At 34.2% G+C, this 27,500-nt stretch overlaps 2 protein-coding genes across 6 annotated transcripts; both read right to left on the reverse strand.

Moving 5' to 3' along the window:
* Positions 1 to 1,419: 1,419 nt before the first annotated feature.
* Positions 1,420 to 2,564, reverse strand: LOC132549493 (uncharacterized). The gene is made up of 2 exons (XM_060213437.1): positions 2,542 to 2,564; positions 1,420 to 2,140 (listed from the first exon to the last, which is right to left on the reverse strand). Exon 2 carries the CDS (start codon positions 2,137 to 2,139, stop codon positions 1,420 to 1,422), a length of 720 nt encoding a protein of 239 aa, XP_060069420.1. The 5' UTR covers position 2,140; positions 2,542 to 2,564.
* Positions 2,565 to 4,694: 2,130 nt separating this feature from the next.
* On the reverse strand, positions 4,695 to 12,598 carry LOC132549440 (uncharacterized). 5 transcript variants are annotated; one of them, XM_060213381.1, is made up of 4 exons: positions 12,546 to 12,598; positions 7,867 to 7,915; positions 7,354 to 7,414; positions 4,695 to 6,868 (listed from the first exon to the last, which is right to left on the reverse strand). In XM_060213381.1, exon 4 carries the CDS (start codon positions 6,865 to 6,867, stop codon positions 5,863 to 5,865), a length of 1,005 nt encoding a protein of 334 aa, XP_060069364.1. In that variant the 5' UTR covers position 6,868; positions 7,354 to 7,414; positions 7,867 to 7,915; positions 12,546 to 12,598; the 3' UTR covers positions 4,695 to 5,862. The 5 variants fall into 5 exon arrangements, with proteins under 5 accessions (XP_060069364.1, XP_060069363.1, XP_060069366.1 ...); XM_060213380.1 differs by lacking the exon at positions 12,546 to 12,598 and adding an exon at positions 11,349 to 11,419; XM_060213383.1 differs by lacking the exon at positions 12,546 to 12,598 and adding an exon at positions 11,349 to 11,419 and having other exon boundaries at positions 7,842 to 7,915.
* Positions 12,599 to 27,500: the final 14,902 nt, after the last annotated feature.

Genomic DNA, 27,500 nt, shown 5'->3' on the forward strand with positions numbered 1-27,500 from the left:
TTATACAGAATGCATCAACTTTCAATCAAGCTGGCGGTAATGAGAATTTTTTTTCAAAAAAAAATAGAAAAAAATCATGCAGATAATGAAAAAAGGGCGCAATTTATGAAAAATATCTTGGGGGAATATATTAACTTAGAAATTGGAAATTAAATTATATTTTCCATAGTGATTTTCTTTGCCCAGCCATTATTTTTCCATCCCCGCAAATGTATTTGTAGAAATAAAAATATCTATTTTGAAGTTACGCGCGTAATGACATCGGAAACTTTCTTACCTGTTCACTGGTATAGTGCTATCCGGAACTCTTCTCCCAAAAAGTCGGAGTGACCGCCCTTGAAATGGCATGTTACTTCCGTCAAAGATAATTACATGGACGATAAAATCTCCGGTTATTGAGATGTTAATCTCATGTACGTATTGTGAATTTCTCGTTGCCTGTAATGTTAAGCACCAAATAAAAGGTAAATATACACACTACCTACGGATACATATGTTTTACAAGGAACTTATCATAACTACTTTTTTTGAGCCAGTTTCCAAGCGAGGGGTCGATTTTTTAAAATCTGGAGTTGCTTGCCTTGTGTATTTTTAATGACCGTGGACCTCGGATTTGTCAACCGGCACATAAACTTGAATTCTGCTGATATTTCGTTTAAATAACGTCAGTCATGAGTGCTAAAACAAAAATCAATGTTTAAAAAATAATATCCTGGCCTCGAGTGCCTGTGGTAAAAACAATCAAACTCAAAATCTTAAAATGAGAGAAAAAAAATAAAACATTGATTGATATTCCCCTAAAACGACACAAACCAGTAAATCTTCGTCAATCTTTTATCTAGTTACTACAATTTTTTAAACTTTGTTTTGATATACATTTACATACAAATTAATTTATCATGACGTAAAAGGAAGTCATTCGCATTATATAAAATTGTGTAAGGAAGTATAAATTTAATATCTGATATAAAGATATTTCAGACGGAATCAAAAAGTATTTTAAGTAGATATAACGGGTGAATGGACAGACAGAATTACAGGGTAATTATCAAGGACTGGTGATTGATTATTATATCTCGTTATTAATAGTGGAAACATATTCTATCACATTCCTTCACACATTGATATTATCCTATCTAACCCATATATCTGCATTTTTATCTCTCTAAAAAGGACAAGTAAAAATAATTGACACGACAACTGACATTGTTATTGAAAACTGTCAATCTAACTTCCGTATCGCTTAGACTGAAGTCTCAGCATGTCTTGCTCTTGGTTATCGGACCATCAAATTTCCAAAACAAATTTTGGGAAGGGAAGTAATTTAACTACTTTATATCAACATTAAATTAAAACATCTTTATAGCGATCGTTGGTTTCACTCTCTTACTAAGAACGTGACGATACAAGTAGGTCTTTCTATGAAAACTTTGGTAACTCACTGCAGTAGGCATTACATTGATGGTGTGAGAAGAAAGTGGAAATGCCACCCTCTCCAGCGTCTGTGTTGCCGTATTGTCGAGAACGGGAGTGAACACATGGAGTGGATAAGGTGTACGAGTTTCCGTTCTTAACACCCTGTAGTCCGCATACCACAAGCTCCTCCTTACTAGCGGAGTAGGTGTAATGACAGAACGCCTGAAGGATAGCCTCACAGTTTGCTGTGGTAACACCGTTTTTGTAAATAAAAGAAACAAAATCACCTTTCAGTTTCTCTTCCAACAACACGCACTCTCCTTCGCTGAGAACTTTGTCGTAACCTTTCAGGAAACGAAAGATACCATTGAACACTGAAACAGTGTCCATCACGGCCGCTAGAGGGTGCTGAAATTTGATTGAAAATTGGGGAAACTTTTTCGAAAACTCTTCACCGAATTCCTGTGCTTTGATTGCACCACTCACTTCAGCCTTGACATCGTCTTCCGTTCCTTGTCCATAGTTCGTACATTTTATTATTGCTTGAGTTTGACTCCAGTAATTATTTGGAACGTACATCATGCCCTCGAACGCTGTTTTTCGACTGCCAACAGCAACAGGGTAGAATTCAAAGCTGGAGAACCATTCATGGCCATCTTTACTCCTGGTTAGAGACGGAAGTGTACAGTTGTTGATGTACATCAGACTTGTTAGGATCCCCATCCTAAAATTGTTAATATATTGATATACATTCGAAATCAACTTCCTTTCTTTAACCCAAATTATTTATATATATTTAAATTATAGATTTGATACAATGCATGGTGCAAAATATGAACGGGTGCTGGCTTCATTCTCGATTCATCGAATTGAAAATATAATATCATATCCATATAGTTAGATATCAATTTTAGCAGAATATTGTTGAAATTGCAATCCCAACTTGTTCTTGTATTCATTGCATATTTATGTATCCCTAATAATGATTGTATATCCATTACCATCACAATAATTTTCTTTCTAAAAACGTGCCAAAATTAATTTAATATGATAATTGTTTACCAAGTAAAATTCTCTTTTACAATGGATACACTGCCCAACAAAAGCTGATATATTAATATATACCTTCTGGTGAAGACTGTCAGTTTTGTTAAATCTGATGTATCTGACCTTTATTGGAGTTGTTTTAATACCTGTAAAGACAACGATATATGGATAGATAATTGGCGGAAATGCACCATTTTGTAAATTGATATCTGCGTAGGATCATCGCATAATCGGAAAACCTTGATGAATTTAGTTTCAAATAGATGGTTTTGCGAGATTTCCTTACGCGTTATGCAAATAATGTACAAATAAAAAATATCAAATTATCATCAATTATTCCATTAGCTAACATATGTACGTGAAGTAATAGTTTAATTTAATTCTTCTCGTATTGTCAATTAGAAAAAAAATCACATAGCAGATTTTACAAATATTGATTTAAAGTTTTGAACTTTACCTTACAAAGGTGTTGTAAAGGCTTTCCCAGTGGTGTTTGAATTCATAGAAAAAAATATCAATATCTACTTCTACATATATGCACTAAAACGCAATAGACAGCACTGTCATGTAGCGCCGCAACGTAGGATTCTTAGTGCGTGGAAATTTTCAGTAAGTAAAATGATCACCAAACTGAACGTAACCAAATGAGATGTTTCAATATTAATCTAGTGAAGATAATGACACTTAAATTCATGGTGATAATTACTGCAGTCCAATATTGAATAGTTGCTTTTTTGCGTAAGAAACTTTCGAATTCATCAACTCGTATAAGATAAAACAGTTCTTAAATTGTCCATTATAATAAAATTAACTTGATATTATAAACATATAGTTACATAAATTGTTTAAAATTTCACTTACCTGTGGAATATATCGCCTACCTCAGACTGGCTTTGCCAGGTAAGTTGTCATGTATATATAGGTAATACGTATGTTTAAAAAAAGTGCCACGACAGTGCAGTGGTAGGGTATTTATGAGTGGAAATTCCCAACAAAACAAACGATAGATAACAATTTAAACAAGTTTAAAAAATGAACAGCTGTTGCATTATATTATTCCCATTATCTAAAATAACAGCGAATTCCGAGGGAACGCCCACCACTTCTTAAATTTCAGGATACCCTTTTTTAACAACAAAATAACTGTTTTGGATACAGCAGCAATCAAATATGAACGTTTTATGGAATATGAAGGAATTGTTAAGATACCTTAAATCCATCATCAATACATATAACATGCAAGAGACGACTTTAATTATATCAGATTTACAAGGCAGGTGTCGTCTATGAAACAGACGACGCTTACTCTTCCTGTACACTTGGTTTTTGTTCTTTGTTTTTGTATCAGTGAATTATACGAGTCAATGGAAAAACCCTTAAACCTTCAATTTACATAGACGACTCATCAACAAAATTTAGAATCGAATAAATTTGACTTCAGATCAATAAAAAATAGTGAGAGTATCCCTGAAGCTTTGAAACCTTCTGATAAGATACGTTAAGTTATTAGAGGCATAAAAATCAATAAAAAACGTTTTGAAACGAACAACTTTCCGTTTCACTAACAGTTTATGGTGCCTGACGTAAATATCAAATATTGTAAAATTAGAAATCAGTTTACGTGAAACATGACAAGCCTTTTCTTGTCCCTCTTTCTCCGCCAACCTCAGTCGTCGTTCATGACCATCTCCTTCTTATTAAGGCTTTTGTCAGGTTTCCTCAGATCTTGTATAGGAATTCTGTCCTTCCGGTTTGTTTGAGTATTTGTAGGTCCCCTCTGTCGTGGTTCAGGAATGCTGTCCTTTCATTTTGTTTAAGGGTCTGTCAGATATATTCAATGGTTCATTACTGTCGTCCTTCATCTGTTAAAGTAGCTGTATGATTCCAGTTTAACAGCATTATCAATTCTACTCATTGTCTTGTTGACGTCATTACTATATAAACCCCTGATACTGTAGTAGGTAACATTTTGTTTGCTATAACACAAACAATTAAAACAGAGACATAAAATCCAAGTAAACAAAGAATTTTATTAAAACATGAATTCGTTCAGATAACATCATCTTGAATACATCAGATCAAAGTATGTATCATATTTTGGCTTTAATTATTAAGCAAGGATCGATTTATGATTAATCTGTACAAAATTACAGAAGGAAATTTGCTGGAAAATTTTAATTCTTTAAACATATTACAACAAAGCAGTCTTGTATACAATGGGAAAAAAGAAGGGAAAAGGTGTATAAATTCAAATAATAAATGTAAATAAATGTTTTATATAATGGACCATATATATCACATAAAATAGAAAATTATGCTCTAGATTAAAATAAAAGATAAATATCTACATTTTATAATGATATAGATGTATAACTTATATCACATTAATAACTAGATCAATTCAATAAACAAAAGTGTAGTAAAAGTAAAAAGAAATCCTACCTACAAAACTTCCTTCCGATTGTGAGATAAATATTGTTTTGCTTTAACTTTGATTTAAGGTACATAATCACAGCCAGGTGAGCCATACAAATGACCTAACGTCACCATTTCGTACATAATAAGATATTCCTATATTAGGCATTCCTACCTGTCATACTATAGTATGTTATGACATGTGAGATGTAGACAAAATACTTAATGATGATGAAAAGGAATATAATTCAGATTGGTCCTTCTAGTCGATTTATAAATAAAGCCCTTGATGGAAATTGAATGACTTGAATGAGATATGGAAACAAAATTTTTAATTTCACTACTTTGTGTAAATGTTTAATATGTACATTTCTATGAGATGAAATGCATGACTCGTCGTGATATCACTTCGAGATTAGAAAATACTAGTTCGAATAAAGTTATCATTTAGGTAGGCTTCACACAATGGTCATTCGATAGAGTTTACATATATGATAATTTCAAAATTACATATGAACATATGCCTTAAAGAGACATCTACTTGCCAATTTACCCTTAAAACAGGTATCATTTATAGTTTAATTTCAAAAAACGGTGTTAAAAACTGTATAAGAAACCTAACCTTTTCAAGAGTTACATAGAATTAAATCCCGGGATTCACTCATTCTTAATACTGTTGCCGGAACAATATCATTCACCATATTTCAGTGCATTACATACTTGTAACAACATGTTAATACATCATATCTACAAAACTTATGCTTTTGCTTCATTTGAATACCAGTAAAGCAACAGTTCAATCACTATTAATGGAGACAAAAACATCAAACTAACATCAGAGAAGACAGATTTCAAGGATTAGTATCACATTATCTCACTATCACCACAGGAAACCATTCTTAGGGCAAGTTATTTGATGAGGCAAATTTGTAGCTTTTCGTAGTCATTTGAACACTTTCAAATGAAGAATGTTTGATTGTAAAATCAATATGTTCGAACATCTGCCGAAGAGAAAGGGTTCATCGACCCAGCATTGTTTGATTTTCCGTGACAAGCCTTACTTTGAAAGTCGTATGGAGGTGGTGGCTGGGAGTCAATTCCTTCATAAGCAGGGGGATGTATTTCCGCCGTTACTAACATACTGCGCTCATTGTAAGAAAACTCTGGACTATCACACCCTGACCTTTCGCTTGGATATTGTAAGGGAAACGTGTCTTCGAATGAATACGGCTTCTCGTATGACATACTTGACGACGCGGATAAGTCTGTAGGTGAAAACTTCGGTAACTCGCTGCAGTAGGCATTACATTGATGATGTGAGAAGAAAGTGGAAATACCGCCCTCTCCAGCGTCTGTGTTGCCGTATTGTCGAGAACGGGAGTGAACACATGGAGTGGATAAGGTGTACGAGTTTCCGTTCTTAACACCCTGTAGTCCGGACACCACAAGCTCCTCTTTACTGGCGGAGTAGGTGTAATGACAGAACGCCTGAAGGATAGCCTCACAGTTTGATGTGATAACACCGTTTTTATATATGAAAGAAACAAAATCACCTTCCAGTTTCTCTTCCAACAACACGCACTCTCCTTCGCTGAGAACTTTGTCGTAACCTTTCAGGAAACGAAAGATACCATTGAACACTGAAACAGTGTCCATCACGGCCGCTAGAGGGTGCTGAAATTTGATTGAAAATTGGGGAAACTTTTTCGAAAACCCTTCACCGAATTCCTGTGCTTTGATTGCACCACTCACTTCAGCCTTGACATCGTCTTCCGTTCCTTGTCCATAGTTCGTACATTTTATTATTGCTGGAGTTTGACTCCAGTAATTATTTGGAACGTACATCATGCCTTCGAACACTGTTTTTCGACTACCAACAGCAACAGGGTAGAATTCAAAACTGGAGAACCATTCATGACCATCTTTGCACTTGGTTAGAGATGGAAGAGTACAGTTGTCGGTGTGCTTAAGTTTAGAAAGAATCCCCATCCTGGAATTAAAGTAATTTTACTTATAATGCTTTACAGTATTGTTAATATACCAATAATCATACAAGACCAGTTAAATGACCTCGTTACGCAACTATTTTCAGAAACGATATGTGATTCAACACATGAAATATGAAGAAAGAAACGTCAATGATTAATATGATTCATAGTTTTTAATCCAATCTTTTCCACGACACTAAAATGAAATTGGATTATGCAAATAATAAACCAGCAATTAGAAATTTTCTATGCAAGTTAAGGTGGCATTGGTGTTATGTTAGAAATGTCTGCCATATTCATTCATGCTGCCTATTTGTTTTATTCCGAGCAACTCGGAGAATAATGTACCATGAAACGAAGTTCATTTAACATAATTTGATTCGACACTTGTTTAGTAAATTAAATCATTTTGAAACCATTCTTTTCCGACATCAATTAATGTTGCTACTGTTATATTATGGTATAATGATAGACTTGGCATATATACCTTCCGGTGACGAGGCTGTCGGCTAAAGCGTTTCAGACCTGTAAAGCTGAGTCGGTACTGCCTGTAAGGTAAAGGCTGACAGGTAATGATACATTCATGTACCATGACATATGATATCGTTACTCATGTTAATACTTGTTAGGTAAACTCCAGCAAGGTTTACAAACGTTTACAAAAGGTTAAATGAATAAAATTTCCCTTGAAATGAAGTTCCTGAACAACATTCCTTATTCTAAGAAGATCATCGAATTTTGATAAATTGAGATGATATATATGTGTTGTGCAATGACTGCTTTCATAGAACTGGAGACATGAAAATATTTTATAATACCTGCTGGTAATCAATTCTTCGTTAATTACACCTTCAGGAAAATCAAATTTTGGATTCCATATAATCAATGAGTTCTCCTTACATATAATAATTACAGTTGTATCGTTTTTAAAAGGGAATGACAACTTTACAAATTACAAAAATTAATAATAGTTACAATTATATTGACAAAATGTTGTAACCTGATCGAGACGAGATATTGCCTTCTTCAAGAATGCTCAGCTGCGTTTCCTTGAATAGAGAAAAAAGTGTTTAATGTATACATTACCAGGCATGCATCATAAATCAGCTATATTTTGCACCACGCTATTAAAATGTCACATGCATAAGTGTTCGCTTAAAAACTGTATATAATTTATTTTCTCAGACAAACATTCTATATTGACAAGACATAAAGACAAAGATATAGCAAAATCAATGAAACAGGTAGTTACGAATATAGCCCCACTTGCGTTCCCGGCCGAAATGAATATTCTCCAAATATATTAATCTATAAATAGCTATAATTCTTCTTGTTACTTACAGTTTCAGATCTAAAAACAAACTCAATGAAACAGGTGGTTATGAATATAGCCACACTTGCGTTCCCGGCCGAAATGAATATTCTCCAAATATATTAATCTATAAAATAGCTATAATTCTTCCTGTTACTTACAGTTTCAGATCTAAAAACAAAGTCAATGAAACAGGTGGTTACGAATATAGCCCCACTTGCGTTCCCGGCCGAAATGAATATTCTCCAAATATATTAATCTATAAAATAGCTATAATTCTTCTTGTTACTTACAGTTTCAGATCTAAAAACAAACTCAATGAAACAGGTGGTTACGAATATAGCCACACTTGCGTTCCCGGCCGAAATGAATATGCTTCAAATATATTCATCTATAAATAGCTATAATTCTTCTTGTTACTTACAGTTTCAGATCTAATATGACGTTTTACTCTCTATCTTACAAATTTATCGGTTATTTGTTAATTTAGTTCTAAAGTAATACAAATTAAGTCCTATGGAAATACTAAGCACATCTACATGTCAGTAGTAACTGTTTTAAGGCATGCGAACGTGAAAACGTTTTCTTGATTAAAAGCAAGTTGACTTTATTATACATTCTCTTGTAGAATCCCTTTCACTGGATTCTGTAATAAATAATAAGAACAAGGAAGAAATAAAACTGTATAATTGTCTCGTTAAGCTTCGTCATTCTTCTATTTTCCCAAACTGAACAAAACTGCAGGCTTCGAAATCGTATACTAGAATAATGATGATAATGCTGATATAACGATGTAATCTGAAGACAAAATGACTCTTTTTGTTGTTTTGTAACCTAACAAAGCGTTACATTATCTGTAATATATTTACACAATAATGAGTCTAAAGAGAAGCCCTACTACAACATATTTGGTATTTAACTTTCGTAACCAAGATTGAAAATTAATTAAAAAAAAAAATGATAATGTTCCGAGTTGGGTACGAACATGTGTGATACTAAAATATATTACTTAATTTGGTATCGATATGAAACAGAGTTATTAAAACACCAGGATTTCTTTTCTTAACAAAATAAAATTATTACAGAAAAGAGTCCTTTGACATCAGCTGAATGTGGAAAAATAAATTTGTGTAAATTTGTGGATTAAGTACAGCAGAACATCAGAGTTGATAAAGAGTATTAAAAAATGTATCACAAACAGACAAGCAACCTTAACAGTATTGAAACATGATGACACTTGTGAAGTCTATCAAGCAGTCAATGAAAAACCGTTAAATTGTGGTTTCATGTTACTTCTTAAATCTTTAATATAATAAGATAATACTTTTGAGAAAGGGCATCAAACACAGAACAGTAATCACTTTTAATTTCTCACTATTCGTCTGCTATATAGCAGGTTCTTTCTCATTCTCCTATAAATGGTTAATACAAATTTGTAAATACAAATCCCAGCACCAATTACTGAGAGCAACAGATCGCACCTGTAACGCAACCTGCGTTAATATGGGTTAATTAGACATTACTGTTCCTTTATTTTATGTTATGAACAAACACGTTTTCTACATGACAGTTAGCATGTGTAGTTAATGGTTCACAAATGCAATTGCGTGTCAGGGATGTGTGCGCACGTGCAGTGTACACGTGTTTTTACATATATAATGCCTCATGTTTAAAACAACACACACAATATGTTTTTTATCAGGTTACATATGTAGTGGATCCAGTCATTCTAGTGTATCGTGTATGGAGGATAGATATAGACAAGAACGATTAAACTAAATATATATATAAATAATTAAAAAAGATAAAAACTTTATATATCATATATATATATATATATGTGGGGTGGGGGGTGTGTGTACAGTATCAACATGAGAATAATTATACTTATACACACGTCAAACGTATATTTATCAATACATTTCTAACCTTCAATCAGTCTAAATTGTCAATTATAAGAAATATTACATACGTGCTTGTTACATCATTTGGAATATTTTTCACTTGCTTTTATTTCATTTACACATCCGGACAGTAGAGAAAAATGTCGGAGGAATCTTTAAATTATAAATTCGACGATGATTTATCTAAAGATTGCGCGAAGACTAGGAAAAAAGGTTCGATTTTCTAACATCTATACAGTGGGGTTATAATTAGAGGAGGTATGTATGACACAGATACAACAAGAAAATATCAAGAAAAAATGATAATCCAAACTCGTATCAAATAAAACTCGGCAAACATTTTAGCAAAAGAGGGATCAACACGTAGACACCTAAAACGTACGACAATCAGTAAGACCAAGTGTTCCGGAAGAGTAAACGTCTTCTGCTTCATTGCCATATAAATCTCAGTCAATCCAAGTAAGTAATGTCACGTTCTCAAATGAGAACAAGGTATACAACAATGGCATCAACAGGCAAACTAGCGAGTATACATAGTAAATATAATTGTCGATGACTAAGTCGGCAAATGACAAAGGTTAGTCACAAGTCAGTACCAAAAATTTGTGATGTTCTGATGATAATGGAAGTAGAAATAATGATTTGTGATGTTCTGATGATAACGAACGTAGAAATAATTGTTTTTTGATGATTTGATGATAATGAATGTAGAAAAATTTTTAAAAATAAAAAATACAAAAAATCACCAGTATTAACATCGACCTTGTTCGGAGTTCGATATACTGAATAGACGATTGTACAATTTTACGGAGATGATATCAGTTTATATCTATAAAACAAGCACGTATCATTTATGTACAGTTAATGTAATACAAAAAACACACTGATAAGTTAATTGTAAGTGGGTGTACCAAACATAAATGCACTGTTCAACGTGAATGTATGTGTGTTATATTCTTATCATTCGTTAATAATCAGTGTTATCAGTGTATAGGTAAAATTATCCGAGTTGAATACCAAGAAAAAATCAGCAAATACAGTCTCATTACATAATCCTACACGAAACAGAAACGAAAGTAAGACCTGTGAAAAGTGATGTGGAAACCCTGCTGTTATGATAACCTTACCTTTTGGACACATATACCGAGGCTGAACATAAACATACTTCGCCTTCAGTGGCCTAATAACTGTGCAATCCACAAAATCTCAATTTCATCCGTAATCTCTTTTAGTTCTAACCTTAAAACAGTTAAATGATATACATACATATCTGTAAGAGCTCTCTGTTCGGCACGTGTATAACATTCCCTGTAATATGATCGCCCATCCGTGCATGCACGTCCGCTGTCTAAGATGAAAAGGGCCTTGTTTCAGCAGCTGAACTCGTATGCATACGTATATAAACCCTACCTATAGATGTTTTATAGATATATATATATACAAGTATGTGTGTGTATGTGTGTGTGTGTGTGAGGGAGATATCTGTCGATGAGTACAGCAGGTTAAGATGGGTTCCGTGCTGTCTTTAACAGACTGCTATGTTACATCTCGGTCCCGGATAGAGCAAAAACCTAAACCCTGAAGCCATTGTCGATTTTCATCAACATGACTCGCAAATCGCAAAACCTAATGAGTATTCAAGTCAATTTTAATCGCCCAACCAGGCTTCTAGATACAATTTACAGTAAAAGGGACCGATCGTTCATGGGAAAGTGCATCAATTTAAAATTGAATTACACTTTTGTCTGACTATTTCAATTTATATCCAAGAGAACATTTTTAGTAAATCTTATTTTCTTTGCCAATTTAATAGTTTAGTTATGCACAAGTGGCTTTATTTCATGGCTATCTTATTTTGATGAGGTAGTATTACTGATTTAATCATGCAATCTAGAGATTTAACATTAAACGTTGCCCTTTACAAAAAACTATAGTTACTTGTATATAGTCAAGAGTTTGCATCAATGTCTTTATACATGGTATAAAGATACACTATGAAAGGGGAACAATAAGATTCAATATTACTCTTTCATCTGCTGGTGTCTCTATGGTCACTACCAGACAAATTTACTTACACTGAGTTTTCAATAATCTCATTCAGCAAAAAAAAAAGAAATAATATAAAAATAATCTCAAATATTCATACTAATCGGTTTTAATGTGTTATAGTTGATTTAATGTTTCTCTTCGTGGTAAACTAACTTGACTCGATATGTCTCCCTTACAATGTAACCTCTCGAGTTTATATTAGCAAATTCAAAGTGTCTCTAAATAGTCAATATGTGATCTTAATGCACTTTCATGTAATATAGATATAAAAATGCAGAAAAAATCTACTAAACCTGCTTCACGGCAGGGAAATCACTGGTTTATTCACGAATTCATTCCATCTCTTGTGTGTTATTGATTTATATAAAACACAGGTACCCTGAACAGTGACTGTGAAAAACAAAGATCACGTACCTGTATAGCTGGCGGATTGTCGTTTATAGTTCTAAATGATGTCGATATATTTCCTGTTCAATAGATAATACACACTCATTAACATATTGTCATTATCACCGACTGTATGTATTGAAATATTAAACGGGTAAGAGGTGAGTTAACACGTCCAGTAAATATCTCAACACGGAGGGCAATCATCCAGCTTCGTGTTCACTAGCCATTCATTAGTGTATCTAATCGTGATTCACAGATTTAACATCCTGAGAACTAATCTTGTGTTATACACTACCATCACAATCACTCAATAGCTTTGGCTATAAAACATCTAGTGTAGTATGATCCGGACGGAAATTAACAACGGGAAGTCAATTGTACCTATATGCGTAATAGTGAAACAAGCCCTACTTCATAAAGTCATCTTTTAGTCAAACTTACTCTTATCAAATGTCCATTTCTTCACACGGTCAATATATTCACTCACCTGACCACCGGCTAACTGCTTAGGTTAATTAACTTATTCTCACAAGAATTCACCTGGTCATGTCATATCTATGAGTTACACTTGTGTGTATCGGTATGTGTATGTAATTAATTCTTCGATGCGTCTGTGTCAATGTTAAAACGGGCCTGATCACGACGAAAATTGTAAACAAACGTTTGTAAATTGATCTGATTGTTCTATTCTTTTGTGTGTTTGTTTGTATACTATTGTATATCATGTTTGCTATTTGTGTACAGCTATTTAAATTTGCACTTATATATTCATTTAAAGATAGGATTTCAAATTAATAATCTAAACCATCTTTATAGTCAGACAACGTCTTTGAATTAAATATCAACCATTTAAACGGAGAAGATTACTAAAAGGACAAAATGTTTACTAGAGCGAAGTTAACTCAATCAGATACAAATGATTAATATTCAAAAGATTAACAGATATCAAAGATTAAAGATCAAACGCGTTGCATACAAAGCGACGTTGGTTTAAACCAGTAAGTAGGATGGGTTTAATCCTTACAAAACGTACCATCAATTTCACACAGATTATCACACTGATTTCTCCATTACTTATCTCCAATGATATGTCCAGTGCGGAGTGAAATATCTCTGTATCATATTACGAGACATAAATATCTCTGTCTAGGATCACCTAACATAAACTCCCTCAAAGCACGTGATTTTGTAAAACGTTTAATAACACAGTGTTGATATCATGTAGAAAATGTGCTTTCCATAAATATATATATATATATATCTGAAGCAGATATGATTGTCTTGAAGAAAAAAAATCGTTCATCTAGTAATAACTGTTGAGAAAGGTTGTACGCTACTCAAGGATATTTTACTGAATAAACATAAACCTGTTTGAGGTATGGAAGACCCTCCTGGTACACCAGTTAGCCGTTCTCAAAGACCATACTGGTTGGTGGAGAGTCAAACAATAAAAAAAATAAATAAATAAAAACAAAACATTGATTCATTCTTAGTATACATCGTTTTGAAACTATAAATAATATTGATAAGCATAGATAAATAATATACAAAGATCGTACACCAATAGGAAAGTGCAGTTACCTAAGATTTCATTAAACACCGACTTATATAATATAATCTGTTATCTGAATGCATAATTCATTTTTCTCGATATTCTCGCCATACGAGAAATACTAGTATGATTGCAGAGTGTCCAGTAAAATCAATTGGGTATCTTTATTACCCGCAGTTACTGTATCAACCTGAAGTAATAAATCTGGTTCACCAGGAAACGAGAGTGTAATTTACGAGAGGAGCGAGACCTTTGACTATGTTTAAAATTCTGTCTATGCAGATAAAACCCGATACGTAGAAATACCGAACGTTCAAACAAGCAGTTGGAATAAAAAAGAGTGGCACATTTACCTTCACATGAAATGAGGGAGTACCATTTTGTCTTACCCCTAAATCTTAATCAATCCATGAAACGTATTTATCACTGTCGAACGACAACAAAAAATGAGCTGTCTGTTAAAATAAGAATGTTTAGTAACTCGTTGTGACAGTTTGATAGTTATCATACTGTTTCACGGAGAACTAGGACGCATGTTGATTTCACTGATCCCACCCTATCGATTTAATTTCTTTTTCTATTTTTCCTATCGACAACATTGTCTTTCCATGCAAAAATGATTGGCATCGAATCAAAATTGATTTGATTTTTGTCTTAATTTATTTTGACATTCTCACCGACAAATAATGTTATATCATGGCTTCTCTACATTCGATTGCATTATATATGGAAATGTTTCGTGTATAGAGAGAGATACCCTTTGGTCACGTGACCATTATTTGACGTCATCAATCTTAAAGTGAGAACACGACATTTGTTTGCCACGATAATGTATTCAATGGTTTATATTTCTATAATCAAATAATTTCGATAGCCCAATCAATGAGGTATACACATGGCAACCATGAATTGACAGCTTTCTGTATTATTGTCCATGTTATCCTTAGAATAGTCACTAATTAGTATATGTTACAAGAGCTCTCTCTTATACTGTAAATATTTTCTATCTTTTTTTATAACAAAAATATTGACACTTGATTTGTGGATAATATAATCAATAAATCTAGTTTATACTTATTTTAACTTTTCGTGGACATTAGAATCCATGGATTAAGAATACCTATGAATTCGATGAAAATAAATCAAACACGAAAATTAATGATTGTACATATATTCCATATATACAGATGAATAAATCTATTTGGACTACCAAATATAGTCCTTTACTTCAACTATGTACCGATTAGGGAGATGATATATCTGCTGACTGTAATTTTACACTGATATGTTGTTTGTGTTTTTTACAACTTAAATAGGTTGTTTACTAACTAGAATATGATGACTTTTTCGTAGAAATCAGTAAAACGATTTCCGTTTTTTTCCCTTGTATGTAACAGTTTAAATATGCAAGAATCGCGCTTATAACGCTCTTTCTACAAAAGCCTGGTATATCCGCATTCCACTGTCAAAAAAATTGGGGCCGCATTATATACTAATGAATACACAAGATACCCAGAACCACCAATAGCGTGAACTCGAAATAAAAAATACAAAATTAATGAGAAATCTGATCTTCGTTATATTTGTCGGCCTTCATTTGATATTCAAACCGGGAAGTTTGTTTCCCATGCCATTATGACGTATTTACATTGTTCTGTTATTTCATACTAAATGATTAGCTCTATCTCAGGCAACTACGGTATTGCATAATATGCCGGAAGAATTTCAGCATCATTGATACTTGACTTTAAAATCATAAGGTATTTACACATTAATACAATGTAGTATTAGAGTAAGGAAGCATTACTTTATGTCATATGAAAGCCTTTTAAATTAAAAACACTTTTAAATACAGAAAGAGAGGATCGACGTTTCGCCGTATTGCTTGTTACAGCAATTCACAACTGTGAAAGGAAACGGGAAATATATTTTCCTGTTTCCTTAACTGTATCAATTATTGATCCCACATCAAAACAAATAAGGAAATATTAAAGTGTAATTAAAGTAAAATACGGTTAATCCTCGTGAAGTCCAAGTCATTTAACTCGAATATCTTCGAAGTCTCTGGTCTGTTCCGATATTCGGGTAACTCTGAGTTTTCGTACGGTACCCACGGTTCTCACATACTACAAAGAACTAAAACATTGATACGTAGAAATATGATGCGATTGGTTTCATTACTGAAGTTCTTATCTTAACTTGTGGTCTAAAGCCGAGACAGAAATTAATCATTTTCTTTTTTTTAAACTTCAGTCTGATGTTGCCTCAATCAAACGTCAAAATCGTTCACCAAGTAAGTGGTAATATTTGATAACAAATTTTATACGAAGACCTGAACTTTTGGAGTCTTGATTTATTTCAACACATCCTACGTTTTACCATGCGGTCTCAAAATGGTATTCAGTTTCGAGATACGAATGTCGATATTGACTTTTGACCTGATGGCCTTGACTTTTGGATTTTTCTTGTTTCCTCCATACTTTCAAAAGGATAGCCCCATAATATAATCAGTGCTAGGCAATCCCAACGCCATGCAGTTCACTGTTTAAGATACTAGAGCCTTGGGCGTAAGGTTAAAACTGTGCATATATACGCATTAAAGACACACACACTTCGCCAAAAGCATAGACAACTCGGATTACTTCTAAATCTACGGGCCTGTACAAACAGATAATATTCATTTCGAAGAAGATTCGTTGTAGCGACATGCTGGCAACAGAACTACTTTATCCATTATATGTAAGTCTATTTCCTAGGAATAGCTGGAATCGAATTAAAATGCTGATGACTGCGACACGAGGCAAGCCCTATGACATAAAATCACACCTCAAGGGGCCTCGAATGGGCTACAATAACTGTGCACTTAACTACAAACATGAAATATTAATGTTTCTTGGTCTGAAACTCATCCAAATCTGTATGGAACACTTACATATTATCGGGGAGTTAGTTTCCAGCTATAAACCAGCCCAGTGCTGATAAATGTTTATTCCTTAATTGCTTAACACTAATGCAACGTCAATATGTTACTATCTAACACACTAACCAGTTAATAAACGGCTATTTATTATCACTACTTCTTGGTACACTAATTTATCAATATGCTAGCTTCCAATACACTAATTTTCTTTGTAATTTGTTACATTTAAATAATCACCAATTCTAGATGCCTTTAAGACACATTAAGAACGTAAAATTCGTTTTCCTCAAACATGTACTAGTATTATCTTAAGTTTACGTGCTATTTAATGGTGTTTAAAAAGCCTTCCATGACTCATTCTAAAAATTCATATGATTTCTAAACAGTGTTATTTAATGCATGATCTCATGTACATCGTTATATAATTGTAAAACGTTTCATTTCATCTACCTGTACTTTTGCTAATACGAAACAGGTCTTCTAAAAGCTACCTCCGTTCTTTTCAGACCGATTTATCTAAAAAGATCACTTTGTCATTCAGAAACAAATAACATCCATTATATTTGTTTATAGTTGATAACTATCTGTCTTGAAAAGAATATCTGACTGTAAGGAATGCATTAGGAATATGTGCAAGTTAATTTGAAATATAGATAATTTCTTACTGGAAAGACAATGCTAGCTTAATAGCTTTGGTAATAAAATAGGCGGTATATGATTATCATTCCTTTGGTTGTATAAATGTACACATCTGAAATGATCATTAGTAGCCACTACACATTATAGACTGTACATAAATTTAGAAACAAATGCATCTTTTAAATATTGCTAATGGTGGAAGTTAACCAATCCTTGGAATCCATCACAGCCAAGACATTACAGACAACCTATAAATATCTGTTATCAACGTATGCGGGTAGAAAAAAAAGTAGATCCGCTTGGCTTAAATAGATACATCTCTCTCCATATAGTGAGGAAAGGAGAGAATTGATAATCTTGTGAGGAAAGAAAGTGAATATATTTCAAAGAGGAATTTTCAACAGACAATGTATATACCTCTTTGCTGGGTAGTCTGAAGGAAAATGTGCTGGCTGATACTGGAGAAAATTGTAATCTAAATTGACAAAAGAATCCGAATGGAAGATTTCAGTGGATAACCAGTTCCCCAAACAATCAAATGGAAGTGAGCGCTATCTATACCGAGCTTTCGTAACTATACTCAAGCCATACCTAAAACACTTGATTTCACTTTTCTTCTTTATTTTTTATGACTTACTGCCGCTCAGTTTTCTATTAGCATCAAATCTGAATTCCGCTATTGTCTAATCTAGGCCCCATGTGTGTTAGTAACCTTTCATTATATTTGAATTTCGTTTAACATTATCGATACGTTGAGAAGTTGATCCGTCAGGAAACATCAAAGAATGGATGGTATATATTTTTATATATGTAACGTCTAAATTGAAACCCAATTAAAAACCATACGTAACAGTGAAAGTATATATACACATTTGTGTACCTTATTTAACGATGTCTTGTAAGACTATACAATAAGTTATATAGAGGACGGAGTGATAACGTATTGCAGATAAATATCTATAGGAGATTTCCAATTAGTTATTCAAGAAAACATGATTTTTTGATCTTCAGTCCGTTTAACCTGGACAGGTGTATTAATTGGACGAGATTCCATGAAGGGGAGATAGGAGAGAGAAAGGGGCTCTATTGCCATGACAACGGTTTGACGCCCAAATCACCAATGTCAAGCATTGAGTTAACATTACATTATAGGAACCTACATGAGCAAACGAAAAGTCATAATTCAGTCCCTTGATGGTAAGATTAGGTATTCTCCGTCCTCAGGGTGATTATTAGGTTGGCAATCACTCAGCAAGCGTCTCTTTTGTCAACTTAATAATCTTTTCCGGTGTAGTGAGATTCTATTAATCCCCTAAGGAGATGAATGTTTCTGCTAATCATTATAATCTACCATGGGGAAGTACAATTAGACCTACAACACGATGCGTAGGAACATTGATATTACTTACCTTATGAGGCAGACAATGGCTAAATGCAATACAATCAGGGACAGTTGTTCATATTACCTTCAATACACTTACTAAACTAGACAATGCAGTCATCAAAAATACGGCATCGTCAGCAAAATAAAATGCCAAATCAAGCACTAGACTATCTGGAGACAAATTTGTAAGAGAACAAATATTTTCGCAAAATGACTGTCAAATAAGCTTCAATTCAAGCTAAGAAATTGTAAAATTTATATCGATTACTCGTCAAATGTCAGACGACATTCTGTTGACACAATTAAATCTAATAATAAATCTTAATATGTTTTGCATATTGCATCATTAGATCTCGGCAGATCTAATCATAAAAGATTTGGTTGCCTAGTTACGACATCAAATGAGAAGAATTCTTGAATGACGTATTTGAATTGTAAAATGAATGCTGACGAAGTTGCTGGAATTACAATAATTGTAAATCACTGCGCCAAACCAATGCAACACACATCCTAGAACGCGCATGCGCCTAGAATATGTCGCGAAAGGGCAACGGATGGTAAGTTGGAATGAGAACTAACGAGAATCAATAGCAATGCACTAAGTGGGGTTATGAACGCCTTTGGTGTTCCAAACAATACATTGTTATTAAAGTCTCTGAAAAAAAGTTTACAAACTACCTTTGGACTGAAGGTCGCTAAAGGATAAAGCTTTAATTGATAAATGGATACAGTTTTGGTAGCTTTAGAGACAATAAAGTTCAATAAACCGAGAAAAGAAAATAGAATGACAGCGATGGAGACAATAAGAGCTCAATGCATTGAGAAACGAAAATTTAAATTTATACTATTTAACAAAACTGTGAGTATGCCTAGTCTTAATACATTATTTATGTGTCTTGATTTACAATACAAACTTTGAAAGTTTTTTTATTGTTCATAGGTAGGTCTGAAATCAGGAGCTAAACGTTTAGCCTAAAAGCAAGTAGCGACGTGAACATAACGGACGCAAAGACAGAAGAGAGAAAGTTGATTAAAGGGAAAAAAACATTACAAAAATTTGACAGACTGAAACGAGAAGAGATTAGAGAAGACAATTTGACTCACTTAAAAATTGATTCTAGATCATGATGATAGGCAACACTTGATTAATGAAATCTTCAATCCGTCCTTGGTAAACATATTACCGTAACGGTATAAAAACCCGATGATAAGGGTTTGTGGCTTCATATTCTTAAGCGTCTGGCAACATATATGATCATATTAAAGAGGGCCTCCTTATGAAGATAACGTAAGTGTATGTTTGGAATATGTGTATCAGAGGGAGACTGCGATAGATTCGTTTAAGCCTCCTTGTGTTTATGCGGAACGGAAGCCGACTTTATAGTGCTACCACACTGAAATACACAGCCCCAGGCTTCAAGCAATACACCCCACCCGTTTACATTATACAGACAACAGACAAACCAGCCGTTAATCTATCATAATGCCGATCGCTTCAGAGGGGATTGGTAAGCACAATTCTTAAAAATATATCTCAGCTAGGAAAAGTGCCAAAAGATTTCCTCATAAAGGGCGAATGCTAAATTTAAGAATAAAAACGTGAGTCGGTGTAAAAGGAGACATTAGAAACAAAAGAATTGTTTAGAACGAAGATAGAAGATCAGATCTAAAATTTAGTCGCGTCATACATATCACAGCATGGATGCAGCAGGGACCATTATTATGTCGTACCTGCAGGGCACTACAACTATGGCAGTAGAAGACCGCCATCAAGTAGTTACAGATAAACATGGGCTCCGTGATTCCTATGGTAGTAAAAGCAGTCGTTGGTTTGCCAGGTATCTGTTGCTACTGCGTTCAAACAATAAACCGTCATCTGCTTTAAACGTTATAACAACTCACAGTCAAAGCTGTTACATCGCGCGCGCTAGCTGTCAGATATGGCATCTGCAGTCAAATTCCCGTAAGGCACCGTCTGAACAGGGAAATGGTTTTATTTGAAATCTTATAATGGTAATCGGTGCGACAAGAGGTTTGGCCATCAATTCCAACGCTAGTCGCAGAGAGCATATGTCAGATTCAGCCTGTAATTGTATAGAGTGGTACAGTTGGATATTCCAGCCAAACTTTGGTGTAAAATATTCAGCGACCAGCGAGGAAGGCACCAACCTAATACCATTACAAAACACGGGGAAGGATGGAAATGGGCAGGGATTGAAGTGTTGGGATTCCGTTGTCATGCCGTTACCATCCACGTTTACAATAAATGCGAATAAATACATCTGAGATAGGACTATAAAATTCGTAAGGCAGAAAGCATGCAAAACAATTACATAGCAAGAAAGGTGAAAAAATTTGAGACTGAGCGTCGCTATTTTATGATAGAAGCTAACATACAACACATTTAAAATTTTACATGGTTGATGTTTCACAAATGTCTAAAAAGTAGGACAACATCAGGCAGATGTTGGCTATAATTCATCTCGTAAAAGTTTGAACTGTCAGTATATTGAATGCAATAATATCCCATCATATTTTTCTACAATGTTATATAATTATCATACATTGTACTCACTGGTATGATAAATATGTGAGTTCTCATGTTATATGATATTTCGTTTTCATGACTCTCAAACATTAAAAATTTAGGACGAGTTTCCATGTTTTACAAGTTTTCAACCAAACCATAGAGGACAAACTCAATTGGAGGCAGTTTCTTTGTTGCGCGATTTACGTCATTGTCCATGCTATGACGTCATAATCGATTTATTATTGTTTAGCCAATGGAAAACGCTCGAGGGTATATTATACTAATGACAGAAACATTTCATGAGTGAATTCAGTGCAGAAGGGGCCGATTATGGGATACATAGTGGTATCATTGACGCACTTGATATGAATTTAGAATTAAAGGTAAAATTGATTTTATTGATTATTATGTTATACAGTATAAATTGAAGGTTTCTCTTTAATTAGCCTAAATTACTACACAATTCGCAATGAATTTTCTTTCATCTGGAAATTACAGAAATTGGATAGAAATAGAGGTCGAGATATCGACTTAACAGGACAGCGAGAAAGGATACAATTTATACGTAAATTTGGCAAAAATACAGGTGCACAGTATCAAAGCTGTAGCGTGAATACACATCACGGTAATAAGGTGGAAATCATCGCAGTGGTACTACGGATTAACTTTAAAGACATAAGGCAGGAAAACATCCACAGGGCCAACAGGTAAACATTAAACAGGTAAATAGATAGAACTTAAAAGAGGCATAACGGGTACCTCCCAAACAAGTACATCATGTAAACATCAAAGACGCAAGGTGGTTAAACATCCACAGGGAAAACAGGTAAACATTATAGAGGTACATACATAGAACTTAAAGAGGCATAACGGGTACCTCCCAAACAAGTACAGCATGTAAACATCAAAGACGCAAGGTGGTTAAACATCAAAGACGCAAGGTGGTTAAACATCCACAGGGACAACAGGTAAACATTTAAGAGGTGTATAGGTAGTATAGGTAGAACTCATAGAGGCATAGCGAGTACCTTCCAAAACAGTACAACATGTAAACATCGAAGAAGGTGGTTAAACATCCACAGGGACAACAGGTAAACATTAAGAGTTACAAAGGTAATACTGAACCAGGCATAGCCAGTATCTATCAAAGAAATACAACATCTATATATCAAAGAATTATGCTGGGCTAGCATCACGGATGTACTGAGGGCAAACATGAAAAAAATAATATCATCATCTGTTGGATCTCGCGTGTGAATATATAAAAGATACACTAGGTGAACATCAAAGGTACGACAGGTAACCCCATCACAGAAAACAGCGTATATATATACATATATATATATCAAAGAGCTATGATAGAATAACATTATGACGCCCACGATCCGTTTCGGTAACGCAATCGATAAAGCTGTTTTAACTAACACAATAACTAACATTATTGTTTTATTTCAGTTTATTTTTCATTTTGAGTACTTTTTCAATCAAAAAAACAATGTGAGAAAAGGCCTGTCTTCATCAAAGATCGAGTGACATCTGAAATAAAATGAAAGGCCACTATCATCTATTTTTGTTTTATTTCATAGTAAATAATTCCAATCAGATTTTTTTTAAGTTTTCTCTTGTAAAAATTTTGAATGATGTAGACATGTCAGTTTAACAAATATTCATGGTGAGATGTCGGCCTTTTGACATCTTTGTAAGATATTTATATCTTGACTGCCGGAGACAAACCCTTCTGCGAGATATTACATTACTGCTCATACGCACTGCCTGAATGTTCTGTGGACGATAGATAAAGACTGAGTCTGTTCTAAAGTATTCGACTCTGGCCTGCAAACCATCCCTAGACATTTCCTGATTTCCAACAGACCGCACAAATCATTAGAGCAGAAATATGATTAAAACATACTTCAGCCAACACCATCCTGTTACAAAAGATGTGAAAACAAATACCGAGCTTATAGAAATCTCCACATCCAGCTGCGTGTATATTTGAGAATTTGAAACGCCCAAGGAAAATCTACATACTTGTTTGGTAAAGAATTCTGTGAATTGTGTGGACAGAAAGAGGGGGACACATAAAGAGGCACTAAGCTTCTCGGTAATAACATAACTGAAGAAATTATATCTAGAAATATGCAGTGAAAAATTAAGTCTAGTAATACATTATAATTTACTATTGAGTTTGTTTTCTTATTTCGGAGATCAATGTTACTTTGCAGTGTGTATATGCTAAATGCTGTAATTGTAATTTGTTTCGAGAAAGGGCTTAAATAATACTGTCATACGTTGTGCCCAATTGCTGTTGCTGGTAATTATGGCAATCAAATAGAAATTGTTTGAAAAAAAATTAATAGCACGTGTCTACCGTCAGTAATAAACTTAATGTTAGCACATAGAAAGATAACATTCGTTTGGAATTAAATCTCACTTCAATCCGGGGATTGGAGCTGGTGAGGAGAATTTAACCTCTGTTTTAAGTTTTTACCTAATAAAGGAGAATTTTACAATTGTTGTAAGCGTATAGCAGGGAATGAACATTTTGGAACTGTTGCAAGCTTTGAGCTGGTAATGAGAATTATAAAACTGTTAAAGCTGTTTTGGGATTTTGAGCTGGTAAGGTGGAAGTTAACAATGGCTGTATGCTTTTTGCAGGAAATATGAGAGGCATTCGGAACTGGTGTTAAGCTTTCGGCTTCAGATGGGCATGAGAACTTCGGTACTTATTTAAGCTTTGAGCTAGTGAGGTGGAAGTTAAGAATGGGTGAAGGATTTTGGCAGGAAATGAGAGGCATTCTGTATTGATGTAAGCTTTGAGCTGGGAAGAATAATACTTGGAACTGTTGTATGCTTTCGGCTGGTAATGAGAATTTTAGAACTGTTGCAAGCTTTTAGGTGAGAATGAACATTTCGGGACAGTTTCAAACCTTGCACAGGTACGAAAATATTGGACCTATTGAAATTTGTTGGGTTGGTAAGGAGAATAGTTTGGATCAGTTGTAAGTTTTAGGTTGGTTACGAGAATTTCGGAATTGTTGTAAGCTTAAAACTGATAAGAAAACGTGTGTAAGATTCAGACTGATAAAGAGAATTTCGGAACTATTGTGAATTTAGAACTGGTAAAGAGAATTTCGAAACTTTGGACACTTAATGAGAATTTTGGAACTGTTGAAAGCTTTGAACTCGTAATGAGAATTTCGGCACAGTTCGAGATAGTCAGCTAGTAATTTACAGCTGGAAATGAGAATCCCAGCGCCTTGGAAAATATCTCGACTTTGCTGTAGGCATTCTCCTGGTAGTACTATAAAACACAACTGTAGCTGGTAACAGGCTCGTGAATATAAGCAAACAAGTTTGTTAAGCTGGCTTTTCTTAAGAATCCTTTACAAACACAAGAAACCTGTGTACAGACCTTACTACATTAGGTACTGGCAGTTAATGTATATGATATGAAAGGTTCGTCAAGCATCTCTCTCCTTTCAGCCATATTTGTACATTTCCGTCTCACATAAAGTTACATATGTGTATCTATTCGTCTAACATTAAGTTACACATGTGTATCCATCCGTCTGACATTAAGGTACACATGTGTATCCAATCTTCTGACATTAAGTTACACATGTGTCTTCCTTCGTCTGACAATAAGTTACACATGTGTATCAATCCGTCTGACATTAAGTTACACATGTGTATTCATTTGTCTGACATTAAGTTACACATGTGTATCAATCCGTCTGACATTAAGTTACACATGTGTATTCATTCGTCTGACATTAAGTTACACATGTGTATTCATTTGTCTGACAATAAGTTACACATGTGTATCAATTCGTCTGACATTAAGTTACACATGTGTATTCATTCGTCTGACAATAAATTACACATGTGTATTCATTCGTCTGACATTAAGTTACACATGTGTATCAATACGTCTGGCATTAAGTTACACATGTGTATTCATTCGTCTGACATTAAGTTACACATGTGTATTCATTCGTCTGACATTAAGTTACACATGTGTATCAATTCGTCTGACATTAAGCTACACATGTGTATCCATTCATCTGACAGTAAGTTACAGATGTGAATCCATAAAGTAAAGAAATTTAGAAGAATTGAAAATAATGATTTCATAATAAATTTTGTTGAATTACAGTCAGCAGAAATTCTCTTTGAACAATTCATGTGGAAATGTTGATCAAAATTTAATGGTTTCGTTGAGGCTTATAACAGTTTTAATTAACTTCTGTCGAACCGAGATCATTTGAAAGACGTCTCTTTAACGGTCGCAATAAATGCTTACTGTTTGTGATTGGCTTAGATCTATTAAATAACGAATGGGTACAGATCATTTTACGGTCACCAGTTATAAGGGTCTTCTGTCTCTGGACAATGTTCAGATTACTTGCTGCCATAAGAAATACTTTCCAGGACAGCCTAGGATTGACCATTTCAAGATCGTTTTCCAGGACCAGTTATTGGCTCATTATTACCATAAAATCAATTTTCAAATGTCATTTTACGTTACTTCATTGTTAAATTCTAGTCAATTAGTGACTTTAGTACAAAACATACATTTAGTGTAATTTTAGAATTATTGAAATTTTGGATAGTAGTTAAATTGTTTGAGGAGTGGAGAATGCCGTCGTCTGAAGAACCAATACATCAACATAAACATCCACATATGTTATGTATTTCTTGAATTTTTCATTTTCGTTGTCTCCTAACCAAAGTAAATATACTCGGGTCCTGGTTCTTCGGTGTTTAATTCTGCGGCATCATCACTACCAAAATGATATATTAAAAACTTGTTTAGGTAGTTTTTTTAACAACCTGACACTCACACACCAAGGTTATGCTGTTGGTAGGTTTACGCCCATCCCGGTGTCTGTTTTTTTAGTGAAAGACATTTTCCAACAGGTTGGTTAACTTGCTGATGCTACTACTGGAGACTGGAGGAACGGTGTAAACATGACGTTGGTGGTAGGGTGGGGCCGTGGTAACGCACTCCCCTTTCACCTAGCCGTCCGGGGTTCGATTCCCGGAATAGACGTGAAAAGTTATTGGGTCCCCTGCCCGACTACATGTGTTTTACTCCGGTTTTCACAGTAAGACCCCTCGCGCACATCCATCCGGGCCAACAAGAGTGATTATTAAAAGTTGGTAAACGTAATTGTTTTAAATCAAATTAAAGGTTTTTTATCATTACTTTTTTAAGCATGATAATAACCTTTCTACAAGTAGGTGAATATTTGATGAAACATAACAAGGAGTAATTGGAAATAAAAGTGATTTACAAGAAACCGTTCTATTTTTAGGCCGGAATAAAGACAGACAATACTCTAGAAACTAAAGGTTGGTAATATCCCAGCAGTCAAATTCTAAATGACAACATGTTATGAATAAGAAACCATTCGATAGTATCACAAGACACAAACCAAACAGGTAACAATCTTAAGAAAAATCCACGAAGAAAGAACTGTTCTGTGAACGAGAGTAAAATTGGTAATTATCTAGAAACGAAAGACCATTCGGAAACATTTAGGTTATAGGGGAAGCTGATCTACATTCTATGTTGTATTTTAAAACTGATTCCCTTATAACTATCGTTAAACAACATGAAGATAAGAGTGGAGGTAACGTTATTTGTTTGTCCAGGACGTCTATCACCTTCAGATTCCTGTAATTACTCTTAATATAACACAACAGATCACATAGAATCTACTGTGATCGTGATATTAACACATAAACTAACAACAGGTCAAAACGTCAATGAAAAGGCCACAAACTGGTCAGATAAACATACTAGATCGTGATAGCCTGCTTCTGTTCCTGGTGGACACGGCACCGTCATTCACACATCACTAAACAATACCCAGAACCTTACCTCAAACTAATGTCATCGTTACACGTCCAGTGTTCCTTAAAACAGCCCTGGATCACGACAGTCC

Source organism: Ylistrum balloti, unplaced genomic scaffold, assembly GCF_031769215.1.
Source record: "Ylistrum balloti isolate Yb309-2 unplaced genomic scaffold, AGI_CSIRO_Ybal_v1 Utg370058, whole genome shotgun sequence".
NCBI classification, from domain to species: Eukaryota; Metazoa; Mollusca; class Bivalvia; order Pectinida; family Pectinidae; genus Ylistrum; species Ylistrum balloti.